The 19,552-nt window shown below is 39.3% G+C and overlaps 1 protein-coding gene across 1 annotated transcript in view; it reads right to left on the bottom strand.

Moving 5' to 3' along the window:
* Positions 1–442: 442 nt before the first annotated feature.
* LOC126252051 (superoxide dismutase [Cu-Zn]-like) overlaps positions 443–19,552 on the bottom strand; it is a 76,413-nt gene continuing 57,303 nt past the window's right edge. Inside the window, exon 4 of the mRNA XM_049952847.1 lies at positions 443–580. Within this exon, the coding sequence (XP_049808804.1) occupies positions 473–580 (108 nt within the window). The 3' untranslated portion in view covers positions 443–472. The remainder of the gene's footprint in view (positions 581–19,552) is intronic.

Genomic DNA, 19,552 nt, shown 5'->3' with positions numbered 1-19,552 from the left:
CCAATCAAAATAAATTCTCATAAACCGTGATGTGGGAATCTTGTGGAACTGTATTATTTGCACAATGCATTCCCATTTGTGGTTCTAACAGTGATATTCATTTGACGTGTAACAATCACAACAGGAAACAAAATTCTGCCTTTCACAGTTAGATGCGTTTTGCAAATTCACTTCTTAATTCTATACATTAACCATATTAGGTGTCAAACAAACTCTATATACTTCCACTACAACCAATCTTAACATCTACAATGACATTTGCATATATGGAACATGTGGATTCCATTTATTACAAAGTTTTCATAAATGTATCGTCCAATTACTATTACTAGTCGCTAGTTTAGTCTTTCAGTAGACATTATATTTAAACTCAAGTGTTTTGTCTCATTAAGTTGTTCTTATTTATTTGAGAAACTGTAACATTACATTTATTTAACAAGACAGCATTATTTCAGTAAAATAAACATTACATTTATTTGGCTAACCCAATAATTCCACATGCCACTCGGGCTCCAGAATTGCCTGTAGTTCTGCTTAGAGGATGACCACCTTTCCCAAGGTCATCAGGATCTGCATGGACCTGCAAGATGTAATGTATTACCTTCAGTACTTTAATGGCAAATGTCCCAGAGCAACAACACTTACATTACTGCATATGACTAAAAATAATGAGTGTGTTTCATTTATTAACAGGTCTTTGTACATTCATCTGAGAGTGCCACTGTCAGACATACAATGTTCATTACGATTATGGAAGTGGTGGGACACCCATCATCAGGATATCTAGAGAGCCTACAAAAATATGAATTCCGTAAAGCAGTATGACACAGTTCTCAAAAACATTACTTTTCAAGATTATAAGATTTCTGAACAGTATTGAGTACAAAACATTTGTAACTTACTACAGTTGTCAGTAAATGAGTGTGTGGTGCAGAAGTCTTTTGATTGTAAAGTACATACTTCAAGCCCCGGTAGCAGCAATATTTTTTTTCTTTTATTTAAATTCCATATTTATAAATAGAAATGTTAATTTACAAATACTGAACCACAATTTTTAATAAAAATAAAATCTTTCTATTTTTAATTACTGGTCATATGAAGATAAATTAAAATTTGACACAGACATGCGAAATGCCTTATTGTTAAATGAAAACCTGTACATCAATAATACTGCTCCATCTCTTGAAAGAAAAAAGTATTTTATTTTGTACTCGATGTTAGGCAATTGTGAAGAAAATTTTTATTTATTGATAATATTGGAATTTTCATGTAATTAGTTATTAAAAATAAAAGAATGTTAATTTTATTAATTCTATGTCCATAATTAACATTTCAATTTGTTAATAAATATACAATAAAATAAAAAACAGAATGTTATTACACTGGAGATTCAAACCACCGACTTTTTCATCACAAAACTGTTATGCTGTGCACTTGGCTACCAACTACATTAAAAAGTTACAAATATTTTGTACTTCACAGTGCTTAGAAATTTATTCTTCAAAACTTTTTTGTTATGATAATTATGCCAGCCTACTCTGTGAAATTCATGTCCGGGAATTGAGTTTCAAATTGTATAATACGAAGAAAACTGAAAAGGGTCATCTGTATAGATGAGGTGCCTGTGTCAATCATAACAAGGACAGCACCACAAATCGCAAAGCCCTTTGCACACATAGCCAATTTATCATTCAGTGAAGGAGCTTTTCCAGAAAGGCTGAGAATTTCAAAAGTGAAGCCATTATTTAAAAACTGCGACAAGTATAAGGTAGAAAACTATCACCCAATATATCTACTCCCAGCGTTTTCAAAAGTATTAGAAAAACTGATGAAGCACCGAATCAACAAATATCCAAATGACCATAATTTACTTAACAGAAATCAGCATGGCTTCCAAGCACGTAAAAATACCGAAACAGCAGTAACGTGCTGCACTGAACAAATAATCAAAAATCTAGAAAAAGATTATAGTGTAGTAGGAGTAAATTTAGACCTCTCCAAAGCTTTTGACACTGTGAACCAGGACATTCTTTTAGAAAAATTGGAAGCGTTGGGTATACATGGGATAGGAAAAAAATGGTTTGAATCATACCTAAAAAACAGAACACAGGTTGTAGGACTGACATCAGCTTACTCCAAGCACAAAATAAATTCAGTATCAGAGGCAAGAAATGTAGAAATAGGAGTACCTCAAGGCAGCATCCTAGGGCCCCATATTGTTTCTTGTCTATATAAATGATTTTCACACCTCAGATGATACAGCCAAAGCAATAATATTTGCAGATGATACTAGTGCGATAATAAGTGCACCAAAGTAATTGCTACCAACAACTGCTGATAAAGTACTAAATCACATCCACTCTTGGCTCAATGCAAACAGGTTGACATTCAATGTAAATAAAACAAATTATATGCAGTTTGGGAAAAGATGTCAAAATGTAAATCTCGATCTGGTGTGGGGTGACAAAGCCTTAGATAGAGTGACATCCACAAAATTGCTGGGGATTCATGTGGATGAAAACTTAAATTTTAATGACCACGTAATAAAAGTTGCACAGACACTTAATTCAGCCTGTTTTGCCCTCAGAATTATTGCAAATGTTTGTACCTCAGAGGGTGCCAGAATGGCATCTTTTGGCTATTCCCAATCTCTTGCCACATACGGAATAATATTTTGGGGTTCCACAACAGGGCGCTTAAAACAAAACTTTTTGTTGCAGAAGAGGGCCATCCGAATAATAACTCACAGTCATCCACAGACACACTGCAAACCCATATTCAAAAAGCTTAGAATACTTACAACACCATCATTATACATATACAAATGTGTATTGTATGTCAGGACCCACATTGCAGATTTTCAGACAAATGCCAACTTTCATAAACAAAGGCATGTAGGCCATATCGGTGCAAAACTGTACAGTGCACTGCCAGTCAACATCAGGCAGTTAGAAGATGATAATAAATTTAAATTTCTAGTAGAACAATGTTTTTATTGTGTAAATGACTATGTAGGTCAATAAATTTTTTCTGGTGATATTTATAAAGGCAAAATCGAAAATACTCTATCTGTACCTAATCATCCCTTACATTTACATACTTAAAGGACAGCTGTTGTGTGATGTAAATATATACTTAAGCAGTGTTGTGTATATAAGGACTTGCCGTTTAGGGAGGACAAAACTAAAGCCTTATGAAAAACAGACTATGCATTTAAAATAACAAGCAGGGATGTATATAGGCTATATTAATTTCATTGTATTATTATTAACTTCATTGTATTATTTTGTTTTGTACTTTTTTACATAATATTGTTTGTGTCCCATTTCTTTGAAATGGCTTACATGTACCCTTGACAACATCCATACAATAAATAAAATAAATAAAATAAATAAATTAAATAAATAAAGCACTTTGTAGGGAACAAGTGTAAAAGATGGGTCAAAGTTGAATAATAATTTAATTACAAATAAAGCTTTGAAGTACAAAATGGTCTATACCAAAGGAATTAAATTTGGCAGCAAAAGCTATAAGTCACAATTTTCCCTTAGCCACATCAGCAGACATGTTCAACTGTGTGACTGTGATGTCAACAAAAAGTTAGACACTGTGCTGCCCCACTGCTCCTCACAAGATACAGCATTAATCTGACATTCAGGAGATGCCTTGAGACACTGTGCCTTGTCATTTTGCCCCCACTGACCTTTTGGGTTCTGCTAGAAAAGACATTAGGAATTTGTGACTATAATGGCAATGTAACAACAATTACTACATCTACATCCAAATTCTACAAGAAACTGTAAAAAGTATGGCTGAGACTACTTTACCTTGTACTTCTTTCTGCTTTCTCTGTTCCACAGATGTATGGAGCATAAGAAAAATACTACTTAAATTTCTATGTGTGCTGTTATTAGTCTGGTCTTGTCTTCAATAAAATGTAGTATGATCCTAGGTTCCTCATTTAATGGCAGTTCTTGAAACAAAGATTTCACAGAATAGTTGGTGTTTATCTTCAGCACCTGCCAGTTCAGGTTTTTCAGCATTTCTGTGATACTTTCTGATGGTTCAAACAAACCCATGACCATACATTCTGCCCATCTTTGTATACATTCAGTATCCTCTTAAAGATACTTTTTGGTATGGGCTTCAAAAATTTCAACAATTTTCTAAGATGTGTTGATTTTTGTACTATTATATATGTGTGTGTGTTTGCGTGCATGCACACAACTTTTACATTTATCGACATTTAAAACAAACTGAAAGTATTTGCACCACTCAAGGTATCAATTAATATTTGTGCAGCTTTTTGCAAACTATGTTTCACTGCAGATAACTGCATCACTTTCAAAATGTCTGAGGTTACTATTGTCTGCCAAGTCATTAATATACATGTACAGCAAGGGTCCCAACACATTTCACTGGATCTCGGCTGATGTGATTTCTAAATCTGTTGATGATTCCATCCACAGTAACATACTGTGTCAATACAGCAAGGAGAATTTTAATGTCTCCTACAGCAGATAGACATCCTACAGCAGATAGACAGACACTAACACACTACCTGCAAGACAAAGTGAGAATATTTACCTTGAATTTCATTTGTGTAGGGAGTTGTGGCCAAGGTTGAATTTCATTGCACACAGGACAAGTATGTCCCAAAGAAGTGATTAAATGGTAATATTTGTAACATACTTGTATAAGAGAGGCATTAGAGTGTCAGGAAGTAAAAATTAAATAAGAACTTGCACATCTACAAGAAATATAAGTGAAACAGCTACAACTTCCAGTTGGAGATTGGCAGAATAACTTTCTTAACATTCTGGTCCCATGCAAAATTGAACATTGAACATAAACTTCGCAAAATTAAACAATGGATCTGGACTTCTACATTACCTTCCTTGTATCACTTCAGTGTCAAAATAAAGGGAAAGCCAAATCTTTAAATTACATGTTCAAAATTTCATGTCCACTTAATATTAACCCTCTGTGGTCCAATGTTCCACCAATGAGCAATCCAGTGTTCCACTTTACAGTTTTCCAGTTCCAGTCACCCACGCACGTCCTCTGAAATTTTGTCGCCTAAAGTTTTTGTTGCACAGGAACTACATAAATCCTATATAACTGTGAGATGATCCTTGGATGTATAAAGATAAATAAATACGTAAATCATAGAGGAACAACCTTTTCCATGACAATCTACAAACTTCCATGAATGTAATGCATTTCTACTTCCACATGTCTTTAGCCAGTATAACAGTTCCTTAAAGACACAAGCCCTTTAATATTATGTGAATTAAAAATATAAAATGTTAACTGTTCAGCAAAAGTCTGCAGTAGCAGGTGATGGTACAGTGCCACAAGCTACAAATCTGTCAAAACCAGCTGCCACTGTATGACTCAAAACGGAAACTGCAGCACTCACTTTCAGTTTTGAAAAAGCTGGCAGTTGGACATATTTTTTTTAGTGAGCTTGGGGGGTTAATCTGTTCTTTGTTTCACAGTCACTTGAGAGGAGCTGAGAAATATCTTCCATGAAGCAATATCAGCCTTCCCTCCATCTGATATGCCAACGTTATACCTGAATAAATTTTCTTATACTGTAATATCAAATGTGGGGTGTCATAACAAAACTAGATCTTTCTCTCTTCATGCTCTTAGCAACTGGTGTGATTCTCTGTCCATGCCTCCAATCCACAAAATTTTGTGTCTTTTGATACCATCACAAAATATGAGTTAAATGGATGGATCCTAGTAACCCTTTAAAAAATGGTTGTTTAAAATTTGAAAAGATGCCATTAATCATCATGGAGCTGTACATATATAATCCATGTCACCAAACCCCTTAATGTGGTCATTAGAGCTATCAAACATTACATTAAGGACATCTCATCCATAAAAAAATTAAAAAGTTTACCAGTTTCTAATAAATGCTGCACCTTCTGCTTTAACATATGGAATAAGTTATCTGTAATGGGCCAGTTCTTTGGTCCATGGTTGTATGGTGAGGGAACATTGCTTCAGTGTGTCAGGATGGTTTAACGCATTGTGGGTTTCATCATTGGGGCAAGAGAGACAGGAGTCTGTCAGTGGTGAGAACAGCTCTGAAGGAGATCTGAGTCTGCCAAAAGTTAGGGTGGCTGTATAATATAGATAGAGTGCAGTAAAATTCTTTATTGGTCAAGCTGTAGCAGACACAGGTGCACCCTCGCCCTTTGTGTGCAGGCCAACATTGATCCTCAGTGTCTCTGTGCCCAGTGCTGTGAGGCACTCGTGCATAAAGCCCCAGATGCTACTGAGACAGCTCTCTGGCAGCCAGCTGGCGGCAGCACAACATTCTTGTTGACCGGAGTGACTATGCTGCCTGCAGCTGGCAGCAACCTATCAAAGATTCACATAGGTTCACAGAATTCCAAGGGCATTCTGGTGGTGTCTAGACTCTGACCCCAAGGATTGTGGATGGATGCTGCATGACACTGTCTGACACGATACACAGATTGTTTTCTGCCCTGTGAAGATTGGCATGCACAGCCGACTGATGCACTGCTCCATTGGTGCATATAATTGCCACATGTTGGCAGGGGTGGTAAGTGGATCACCTTATCCAGCAATTCCTCTATTAGTCCAGTCAAATTGCAGATATACCTTGCAAAAGTGGGGTAGAAGATTTTATTTCTCATATTGTTGGAAAGGTTACAAAACCAAGTTTTGCCAACAAAATTTCTCTTGGGAAAACTTTCTGCAGCCAAAAAACTTCAAAAATTTCGGACTTTTTTCAGTTTTTTCAAAATATCTCAGTTTCATTTGCTCCTGTCGCTTTAACGTCTATTTTCTTTTTTAAATAGCACAAAATTCTCTACAAATTTGATTCTTACCATTTTTTTCTACTCCCAGTATCTAAGGTGCTACAGCGCATCAAAAAATACCAATTTTTCAAATTTTGAGCATAGTGGCAAGATACCTTATTTTTGAACACTATTTTTTCAGTTTCTGTTTGTGTAGTATAAATGCATTATACATCATGCTATATGTTGGAATTTACCATCTCACTTTCAGGTATTCAATTTCTCTGTATGCAACATGAGGATTGCTGGGCACCCAACTATTGTGATTCTTACATCACTACCTGAAGTTCACTATGGGCCACCTCAGCCCTTGTATTTGTAAACCTATAAATATAAAAAAACATCATTAAGAGACATACATACATACATACATACACACACACACACAAAATAAATTGTCTCAGGAAACTGAACTGTTATTAGTGCAATAGGCAACCTAATTAGGTAGGTAATTATTCTTGTGTATAAAGGCCACACACTTGACATTAAAAATAAGTAGCTTTATTACAATTAAAATGCATTGTCAGTTACTAAAAAATGTTGACAGTTGTGGGTGTGTAATACTTGGAATATCGCACTTTAGCGCACTTGAGACAGGTATGAGCATCACTTCCAACGTTTTGATGGGCCAGGTTCCTCAGTGTCACCAGAAATACCTTGAGTTATGGATTCAGGGTCTGTACATAGAGTTGATCCCAGATTGATCTCTTCTTTAAACAGCGAGTCAGCCTCAGCAAGTTCGTTGATTTCGTCAGCGGTTTCCTCAACATCCTCCATAATATCTTATTCACTGTCTTCATATAAAAATTTTGGCATGTTTTCACAGTTGACCCCAATACATTTCTTGCAAATTGAAAAACATTTCAAACCTGCTTTTCTGCAGAAGGCCCCCCACCTCCCCGCCACAGTTCAGCTTGCATGAGCATGAGACAACGTGAAGAAGTGCTTCAGGTGCTGGATCTTGGCTCATTACAACAAATATTGGACCGTGGTCACTGTGATTCCAGTCCCATTTCTCAGGAGGTTTCCAGTTTCCCATTCAACTTTGGACTTGTTGTTAAGTCCGCAACGAATGATGTTGTGCAGCATCTTGTGTAGGTGGCAACCGTGCAAGATTCAGTTAGCTTTTTGTGGCAGACTTGGCGAATAGCTGGTACCGCAAATGGTCTAGTGTGTGGCAACTGCTGACACCTCCACTATACAATACGATAGTAACCTGTTATCCTGCTGTTATTATTGCTTCACGGGTAGCATGTGGTTTATTGAACGTGCAAAGCACTGAGGTTAGGTGTTCATTTTTCGCAACAACATTGCAGCACTTAATTTTTCCTTGACCAATAAAAGCAGATGTTGCATCACATCCGCTAAAGGCGTGAGTGAACAGAATATATTCACTGTCAAACTTGTACGATGCAGTGGAAAACCACTTGTCTTCTGCATTTCCTCTTCCTGGCTTTAAGAAAAATAAGTTTTCAATGCCTTGCCCCAAACTGGTCATGAGCAAAAGAAGGTCAACATCTTCTCCTACAATGACAACACTTCCAAAATCTTTGGTTCTTGAAATGGCAGATGTTACAATCATAACATCAGCATCTTCTTGTGCCTGGCTTTGAAGCTGTTTCAGCTATCACCACATCATCACCATATTTTTGGAAAAGGCGAGCCTTGACAGTTCGAATATCAGGACGAGGTGATGTGGGTATTTGCTCTAACAGATCGTCCATAGAAAACTGACATTCTTCCGTATTGGTTTCCAGGTAGGCAAATATAGCCTCCATGCCTTCATCTACTTCTGTTGCAGGTCGGTAACCTCAATTCTGTCCAGTAGCTGAAACACGGTGAAAGAACTTTCTGTAGCAAAATCTGTGGTATCACCCATCTGCAGCAACCAAATCATTTACATTTTGAATCTGCTCTATCACTTATTGACCAAATTCATCACCACATTGTTTAGCCTGTTCTAATACTGTCGATTGCACCTCCAATTTCATTACTTTGTAAACAAAATTTCGTTTGGCATATGGCAATCTTAAACTGCTTGGTTAAAAAGTCATCAGAATTCCCTTTTGCAAATAAGAAGCATTCCTCTTTGAAATTGAACTGACCTTTTTCCTGCGACTGACGTAGCACGCCTGTTGGTTCCTGAGGATGTCGACGGCTAGCTGCTATCATTGTCTCATTAATGTACTTCTTGTAGCATGCTTCATGCAACATCACTTCACTGAGCGTTTTCAAAAAACAGGTGTGGGCAGACTCCCTGCGTTAAGCACTACAATCGATAAATGTGCTCAGTCCTTTCTTTTTCACAAATGGTTCAAATGGCTCTGAGCACTATGGGACTTAACATCTATGGTCAGCAGTCCCCTAAAACTTAGAACTACATAAACCTAAAAGATTACACACTGCAGATCTCGTTTGTCTAGGGGTTTTCGAAGTTTTGTCTGCAAAAATAATTACTCCATCAAGCATGGCCTGGGTTTTCTTCTTGTTTGAAATAAACACTACCAGATCCAAAATACTTTCAGCTAAAAATTATATTTATTCGTACTTTTTGTTTAGTAACTACAACATTTTCACTATGTACATTGATTGATACTCTAAATGCATTATACTGTACTGGTCACGTAAACATGTCCATCTCCCTCCAATACCGACAAAGAAGTGGCGGGCAAGCCAAAATGTGCCCGGAAGTTGCACACATTCCTGCATTCCAGATTCTTTGGTCTACTGACCTTAATAAACTCCAAAGATACATATAAATAAATACATATAAATATACAACATTTAACATCTCAAACGAATCCATTATTTATCATAAAAGAAAATATTCATAATTAAGTAAATTAAATACACTTTCTGGCAACATAATGAAGTTACCTTAGCTCTTTACTGTGGGCATCGTACTTTTCGCATGGGATAAACTTTATCTCCGACAGTTAATTACATTACACAGCGCGCTGTGAACAATCACCAGAGATAATCGCCTTCCGCCCGCCAAAGAATAAATACACTTTTGTCCGCTAAAGAACAATTCCTACATACTTTTTCTTATAACTGATCATTAACGTCAATCAACTGTAGAAAATGTACGGCACCTGCATGCAATCGTATTACATATTGTAACATAAATAAACTTCACACAATCTGGCGTGAATGTGTTCATAGTTACTGAATATGATGCTGTTTGTCCTGTCCCTGCAGCAGAGTGAGATGGTAAATTCCAATGAATAATATGATGAGTAATATGTTTATACTACACAAATAGAAACTGAAATAACAGTGTTCAAAAATTAGGTAATTTGCCACTTTGCTCGAAATTTGAAAAATTGGTATTTTTTGACGCGCTGTAGCGCCTTAGATACTGGGAGTAGAAAAAAATGGTAAGAATCAAATTTGTAGAGAATTCTGTGCTCTTTAAAAAATAAAATAGATGTTAAAGCAATAGGAGCAAATGAAACTGAGATATTTTGAAAAAACTGGAAAAAGTCCAAAATTTTCGAAGTTTTTTGACTGCAGAAAGTTTTCCCAAGAGAAATTTTGTTGGCAAAACTTGGTTTTCTAACCTTACCAGCAATATGAACGAGTTAAAAAAATAAAATCTTCTACCCCCACCTTTTGCAAGGTAGAGGTTTTTTTTTCTGACAGTTTCACTGGACTATATGTGCAGTATTCTGTCTACACCATGACATATCATTTATTCCATATTTTTTATGTACATGTTCAACACCCCTCTGTAAGGTATGCAATGATGGAAGCATAAAACACTGTGATAAAAAATTATATGTCTGAATACTATTATACAGTTAACTTTATTGCAAACAACTTATTTTTGTCTTTCCATCTTGTCCTTCATTTCACTGGCATACTGATTTCTTTGAACACTGATCCAAGAGTGTCTTTTTTAAAGTACCTGGGTCCAATATTTTATTAAATATGCTTTTCTGTTGCTGTTTATTTTCATGATAGGCACTTTTCTCATAATTACTTTGCACAGAGGCTAATGTAGACAACAAGTGTCTGGTGCAGATGATAGATCAGTTACTGCCGCTGCAATGGCAGATTTTCAAGATTTAAGTGATTTTGAACGTGGTGTTATAGTCAGCGCACAAGCGATGGGACACAGCATCTCCAAGATGATGATGAAATGGGGATTTTCCCGTACAACCATTTCACGAGTGCACCATGAATCTCAGGAATCCGGTAAAACATCTGATTTCCAACGTCACTGCAACCAGAAAAATATCCTGCAACTACAGGACCAATGATGACTGAAGAGAGTCATTCAATGCGACAGAAGTGCAATCCTTCCACAAATTGCTGAAGATTTCATTGCTGAGCTATCAACAAGTATCAGAGTGTGAACCATTCAATGAAACATCATCAATATGGGCTTTCGGAGTCATAAGGCCCACACGTGTACCCTTGACGAGTGCACGATACAAAGCTTTACATCTCACCTGGGCCTGTCAACACTGACACTGGAATGTTAATAACTGGAAACATGATGCCTGGCTGGATGAGTCTCTTTTCAAATTGTATTGAGTGGATCAACGTGTACGGGTATGAAGACAATTTCACGAATCCATGGGCCCTGCATGTCAGCAAGGGAATGTTCACGCTGGTGGAGTTTCTGTAATGGTGTGGGGAATGTGCAGTTGGAGTGATATGGGGGCCCTGATACATCTAGATATGACTCTGACAGGTGACACATACATAAGCATCCTGTCTGATCACCTGCATCCATTCATGTCCATTCTGCATTCTAACGGACTTGGGCATTTCCAGCAGGACCATGAGATGCCCAACACATCCAACACTGTCACAGAGTGGCCCCAGGAACACTCTTCTGAATTTAAACATTTCTGCTGGCCAGCAAACTCCCCAGACATGAACATTATTGAGCATATCTGGGATGCCTTGGAACATGGTGTTCAGAAGAGATCTCCACCCCTCATATTCTTACAGACTTATGGACAGCCCTGCAGGATTCATGGTGTCAATTCCCTCTAGTGCTACTTCAGACACTAGTCGAGTCCATGCCACTTCAAGTTGAGGTACTTCTGCGTGCTTGCGGGGGCCCTGCAAGGTACTAGGCAGGAATACTAGTTTCTTTGGCTCTTCAGTGTAGGAACAATGAGACAGTTCTATTGTTTTCAATACTTTATTATCACACTTGTGTGGCAATTTTCTCTTCAGCAACAGTTGTGGCTGCTTATTCAGTACACTACATATAATGTAGGTACTTACTGCATTCCATACCAATCTTTTGTTTTCTACATTTATACACTGTTTGAGCGCCCACATAACTTCACATTATTGTATCGATAGATGACACCTTCCTCCTAAGGGTCTTGTCTTCCACCTATATAGCACCCATTTCTTGCTCCTAAAAAAGAAATATTAAACTCCATTAAATGTCTGCAATTTACAAGAGAATCACATCTAGAGAGTCCTGCAGTGTGATGTTTCATACCTCTCAAGGTATTATGGAATGCACAAATGTAGTGCCTTCTGTTATTGCTACAATTTATAGCACTAAATATGCTTTCTTTTGCCAAAACACAGTAAAAATCAATGTAAATGATAGTGTTTCACATTTGTCAGATATTGTATTCAACAGTGTGTCTTACTGGTCACTTGGAGTGCTGCTATGCAGTGTGTAGCAAAAACCAGCAGCAGTGTCACGACTGTGATTAAAGTATGAAATTATTCCAACAAAATGTACCACTCATTTGATGTGATTTTCTCACCACACCAGGTATCAATTCTTACCACACTTAGTATCAATTGTATCAAAAATGTTTTCACATCCCAATAGCTACATTCAGGAAAACACGCAAAGGAAATCCAGGTCTTCATCCTGAAACAATGCCTACAATTTAAGTTTAATAAAGAGTCTAACATGCTCTCTGACAGGTACTTTAAGGTTTTCCTCAATGACAACCTAGCAGATGATGACTCTTAGTAAATGGACTACCTCAGGGATTATTCCTAGCCCCCAAACTGCCCTGGTTCACAAGAGAGCTTCTGTAAAGTTTGGAAGGTAGGAGACAAGATACTGGCAGAAGTAAAGCTGTGAGGACAGGGCGTGAGTCGTGCATGGGTAGCTCAGATGGTAGAGCACATGCCCGCAAAAGGCAAATGTCCCGAGTTCGAGTCTCGGTCCGGCAAACAGTTTTAATCTGCCAGGAAGTTTCATATCATCACACACTCCATTGCAGAGTGAAAATCTCATTCTGGAAACATCCCCCAGGCTGTGTGGCTAAGCCATGTCTCCACAATATCCTTTCTTTCAGGAGTGCTAGTTCTGCAAGGTTTGCAGGAGAGCTAGTTCTGCAAGGTTCGCAGAAGAGCTAGTTGTGCAAGGTTCGCAGGAGAGCGTCTGTAAAGTTTGAAAGGTAGGAGATGAGATACTGGCAGAAGTAAAGCTGTGAGGACGGGGCGTGAGTCGTGCTTGGGTAGCTCAGATGGTAGAGCACTGGCTTGCAAAAGGCAAAGGTCCCGAGTTCGAGTCTCGGTCCGGCACATAGTTTCAATCTGCCAGGAACTTTCATGTGCTGGTAATTGATTGGCAAATTGAGTGGTCCCTTCCATAAATGGAGACTTCGGCATAACCCAAATAAAACTGAAGTTACTGCATTCCCTCTAAATAATAAAGAAGCCCAAAGCGGGCTACATGTGACATTTGACATAATTGAAGTACCCCGTGTAACTACAACCCAATACATTTAAGAATCACTCTGGATCAGTTGTTGACACATTCAAATAACAGTGCATCAAGTTATTAAACTTTACTCAAGAGTGAATCTACTTTGCAAGAGTGCTGGAAGCAGTTGGGGAGCAGATGCCAACACTCTGTGCACTGCTGCAGGATACGTATACTGATGGTGAAAATTGTGCTGCCAAGTGGGAAAACAAATCGATGTGCAGCATAATGAAGCCTTGAGAGTTAGCACTGGTACAGTTAAACCTATTCTCTTTCTGTGGTTACCTGTCCCATCTAATATTGCTCTGGAAGATCTAAGGAGGAAAGCAAGTAAGGTAAACATACTCCACATCACTTCTCATAAGAACTTTTCCTTGTACTATGCCCTACAATCTTCATCAACAGCTCGCCTGAAAACATGCAAACCACCCCAGGTTGATTCCAAAAGTCTCAGTTCTCTTGCATGACCTCCAAGTGGTGACAACACGAACTAATATCCAGTTAACAATGCTCACCTGGTTCAAAACCCAAAAGCTGAACTGCATTAGGATGGGTCAAAGGAAGTGTGGTTGCACCTTGAAGAAGTGGGGTTTTCATTCATCTGCTGACTGCGACTGCAGAGCAAAACAGTACAACACATTGTTAAGTAGTGCTTACTTCGAGCAGTTGATGGTGATCGGATGATTCTACACCAAGTGACTGAGTGCTCTGAACTGGGTATCAATTGTGAACATTTACATTTTCTTTACCGAGCGAGGTGGCGCAGTGGTTAGACACTGGACTCGCATTCGGGAGGACGACGGTTCAATCCCGCGTCCGGCCATCCAGATTTAGGTTTTCCGTGATTTCCCTAAATCACTCCAGGCAAATGCCGGGATGGTTCCTCTGAAAGGGCACGGCCGACTTCCTTCCGCATCCTTCCCTAATCCGATGAGACCGATGACCACGCTGTCTGGTCTCCTTCCCCAAAACCAACCAACCTACATTTTCTTGTACAGTAGATACTTTAGTGTGCTCTTAAAACCATAAATATTTTTGGGCAAAACTGTTTTTGTTTAGCAGTACAAACAACAAAAAGCACCCGAAGCTGTTCAAAGGTTGCCACAGCTTATGGAATCCCAGGTGATGCTGCGAGTCTACTAACAGTTAAAATTCCACTATTGCACCAAGTTATTGTTGTCTGCTACAGATGTTTCTTCATAATGCAAACAACTGACTTAGAGAAAACAAGATTATTCAGAAGGGGCACAGCTCAAGTGAAACACTCCAGGGGATTACAAAAAGGGAAATAAAATAACTATTTCACAGTATCTTTTTTCGATTTTTATTTCTGTCTTGCTTTGAATGTAATTTATTTTTAGAATTTTTCCCTACACCACAGCTGTGTATGACATAAATGTTCCTTTAACTATGCCTAATTACACTGTATGAACCTAAGGAAGAGAAACAGAAGATAAAGTAAAACAGACTTACTGGATATGACACAATGCCATTATTATTGAAAAATAATGGAATACTCTAAACATTTTAAAACACTGTGATTGTTACTTTTTACAGTTGCTGAAATTTTCTGTAACCACAATTAACTAAATACTAATTACTTTTAAATACCTCATCCCCAGGGTGGTTATATGCTATGGTAGCCCTCCACCCCCCATCCATGAAGAATTTTTCGATTTGGAACAGCAGGCGCTGGTTTTGAAGATAGGGGTGTCGAAAAGAGGGCATCGCACCAATGAATTTCCCATGGGAAGTCATGAAGAACCTAGAGATCAAGTTCCTTTCAGAATGTTCGAAAATTTTCTATAATCTTTCAAACTGTTTCAAGATAGTGGTTGTGTGGTGATACTTGTTGTGGATGTGGATGTTTGTTTGTTTAGTGGTTAAGTTCCTTTGGGACCAAACTGCTGAGGTCATCAGCCCCTAGGCTTACACACTACATAATCTAACTTAAACTAACTTACGCTACGGACAACACACACACCCATGCCTCAGGAATGACTCGAACCTTTGTCGGGGGGAGGCGTGGGAACCGTGGCAAGGTGCCCTAGACCACACGTCTATGGATGTTACAAGTGATTGCTATCATGTTGTGGTTGTCACCATGACATCATCTATCTCTTTTCACATTAATGTACAGGGATTGGACAAAAACTAGAAACACCATGAGAAATGGACACCTGAACATAAATGGAGATGCTAGCTAAGCATGTATGCATTGTCATATTTGACCACGAATGTCACCTGCGCAATGCCCTCAACACATTACAAGTGTCTGACAGTCAGAACAGTGTTCTGTATAGTTGTGAGTGCATTATGTTGAAGCTAAGTGAATTTGAACTTGAGCTAATTGTTGGTACTCCTTTGGTGGATTTACTCCCGTAACTAACGTAGCCAAAGTGTTTGATGTTTCAGGAGGCCCCACATCAAAGATTTATACTGCACTCAGAGAAAGTGGGAAAACATCGCTAAGTCACAAAGTGGTCGAGTTATTTTGACAGGTGGAGGAATACAATGAAAAATACAAGGGTGGCTGCAAAAGTCACTGCAGAACTTGAAAGTCGCATTCGTGAGCCCTTTTAGCACAAAAACAACATGAAGGGCACTCCATAAGCAAGGAATTGGAGGAGGAGCTAGGATTCCAAAACCACACATAAGTGATGCAAATGTCCGTTAACAGGAAAACGGGTGTCAAAGCAGTAAAATATGGACTATGGAATCATGGAAAAAAGTTGTTTGGTCGGATGTGTCTTGCTCCACACTTGTTTCCAACTTCTGACCAAATTTATGTCTCACAAGTGAAACATGGCGGGGAACTGGTAATGATTTGGGTCGCTGTACCACAGTGTTCCATGAGCCCCATGGTTACTCTGCTAGGTTGGATTACTGCCAAGGATTATGTGACCATTTTGACTGACAACTGTCAATCCCGTGGTACAATATTTGTTCCCAAATGGTTATCATGTGTTCCGAGATGACAAGGTTCCTACTCATACAGCTCACATTGTCCAGGACTGATTTTGTGAGTATGAGGATGAATTGTCACACATCCTTGACCACTAGTTCTGTGAGCATGAGAATGAATTGCTGCATCTCCCCTGGCCATCAATATTATTGTATCTTTGTTGTCTACTTTGGAGAGAAGGGTGTGTAATCACTAGCCACTTCCATCACCATTATCTGAACTTGTCGCTATTTTGCAGGAAAAATTGTATAAGATTCCCTTGAAATGTATACAGGATGTGTATTTATTCATTCTGAGGTGAATGGAATCTTGTTTTGAATGCCAAGAGTTTTCCTATACTATATTATGCATAGTAATGTGTTGCTCTTTTGGTGTTCCCATTTTTTTGTCCAAACCCACATATTGCACAGGGAAAAATTCGAGATTTATCTACAATGTTCTCAAGCTGTAATGAATATTTTTGAATGTCAATGAATCTTTTCAAATTTTCTAAAATGTTCTCTACTGTTCTAGGACACTTCAGTACATTCTAGATTATCCTCAAGCATTACTTAACATATTCAAATGCTCTTGACTGTTTTAGAACGTTCTGCAATGTTCTAGAAAGTTTCTGTGTTTTCTTTTAACATTCTCAAATACTTATGAATGTTTTGGAAGGTTCTCGGCATCCTATAAAGAAATGGATAAGTGACTGACACAGTACTTTATTTCATACTATGGTTGTGTTGAATACTTGTGGGTTTAAAAGAACCAAGAGTATTTTGGAACATTTGAGAGTTTTTTGAGTGAGAAATATTAACATTTTTATGATGTTTTTGATTGTTCATTTTTATAATGTTCTAGAATCATCTGGAATGTTGCCACGGAACAAACTGAAATAAAGACCAAGTGAAGTAGGTTGCCTTTTTCAGCTAGTAGTTATATATGGTGGTGCATGACACAAAGCAATCTCAAAGAACTAATAATTCATATTAGAAAATTGTTAAGGCTTTCATGGCCACTTGTTGACAAACTGCCTATTGGCTTCTGTCTTGGGTTCTTCGGCCGACGTTCATCTAATGATTTTTCTGACGTTTCACCAGCACGAGTGGCTGGCATTGTCAAAGCTTCACCCTCCATTGCCGGTGGTGAACTGGAGCCAAGCTCGCGGTCGCAGACTATATGTACCTGGTGCGCCATCGTCCGAGGGCTTCTCCGCGGTCATTTCCGGTGCAGTTCTCCTCTTGCTACCTGCGACGGTCATTCGCTGCAGTACGGGAAGCCAGGATCCGTTTACCTTAAGGCTTTCCTCTTTCTTGTTGAAACTGTTCGCGTGTTTCTGTATTTCTACAGCTTCTCTAAACAAGCGCGTGTGATAGTGCTTCTCTACAGCCAGAACTTCCATGTCGGCGAATTTTATTACGTGGTTGGTCTCATTCAGTGCGTGCTCTGCCACGGCCGATTTTTCCACCTGCCCCAACCTGCAATGTCGCTTATGCTCTTTGATCCTGGTGTTAATTGATCGTCCAGTCATTCCGACATAAACTTTTCCGCATGTGCATGGTATACGGTATATTCCCGACATTGCAAGTGGGTCTCTTTTCTCCTTCGCCAATCTAAGACACTCTTTGATCTTCCTTGTCGGTTTGAAAATCGTCTTTACACCATGTTTGCGCAATATACGGCCGATTCTGTCCGTCACTCTGGGAATGTACGGCATAAAGGCCGTACCCGACATTTCTTTTTCTGGTTCCTTACTTTGCTGAGTGTTTGGCTCTGTTACACTTCTAATGTAATTTGTGGAGTACCCATTGCTCCTCAGAACAGTTTCCAGGTGTTGCATTTCTCGTTTGAGGTGTTGCGGCTCACATATTCGTCCTGCTCTCATTACGAGCGTACTAATCATGCCTCTTTTCTGGCTCGGGTGGTGGTTTGACAGTTTGTGCAGGTATCGGTCCATGTGTGTCGGTTTTCGATACACGCTGTGTCCCAGGTTTTCGCCGTCCCTTGTGACCAGCACATCTAGAAATGGCAGTTTCTTGTCTTTTTCTACTTCCATGGTAAATGTTATGTTGGCATGGAGGCTGTTCAAGTGCCTTAGGAAGTCACCGAGCTGTTCTTCACCATGGCTCCACACCACGAAAGTATCATCGACATACCTGTACCACACCTTAGGTTTGCAAGTCGCTGAGTCCAGTGGCTGTGCTTCGAATTGTTCCATGAAGAAGTTGGCCACCACTGGACTGAGAGGACTACCCATGGTGACGCCTTCCAGCTGTTCATAGAAATCACCATTCCACGTGAAATAGCTCGTGGTGAGATATGCATGGAAGAGCTTTTTGATGTCTTGCGGGAACATGGAACCGATGTGCTCCAGAGCGTCACTGAGTGGCACTTTCGTAAATAACGAAACAACATCAAAGCTGACCAGTATGTCGTTTGGTGCAAGTTTCAGATCCTTCAGCTTCTCAATGAAATGTCCTGAGTCCTTAATGTATGTGTCGGTCTTCCCCACGTGTGGCTGGAGCAGAGAGGCCAAGTGTTTTGCCAGTTTATACGTTGGTGAGCCAGAAGCGCTAACGATCGGTCTCAGTGGAACGTTGTTCTTATGGATCTTGGGTAATCCATACAGCCGAGGTGGTAGGGCTTCTGTGTTGCGCAGGTTTCTCTGTATGTCCGCCGGCAGAGAAGACGCCTTGATTAATCGATTCCTATTCCGAGTGATACGCTGCGTTCGCCGACACGGAAGTTCTGGCTGTAGAGAAGCACTATCACACGCGCTTGTTTAGAGAAGCTGTAGAAATACAGAAACACGCGAATAGTTTCAACAAGAAAGAGGAAAGCCTTAAGGTAAACGGATCCTGGCTTCCCGTACTGCAGCGAACGACCGTTGCAGGTAGTAAGAGGAGAACCGCACCGGAAATGACCGCGGAGAAGCCCTTGGACGTTGGCGCGCCAGGTACATATAGTCTGCAGCCGCGAGCTCGGCTCCAGTTCACCACCGGCAATGGAGGGTGAAGCTTTGACAATGCCAGCCACTCGTGCTGGCGAAACGTCAGA

The sequence above is a fragment of the Schistocerca nitens genome, chromosome 4 (assembly GCF_023898315.1).
Source record: "Schistocerca nitens isolate TAMUIC-IGC-003100 chromosome 4, iqSchNite1.1, whole genome shotgun sequence".
Lineage (NCBI taxonomy): Eukaryota > Metazoa > Arthropoda > Insecta > Orthoptera > Acrididae > Schistocerca > Schistocerca nitens.
This window is presented reverse-complemented; position numbering and strand designations above follow the sequence as displayed.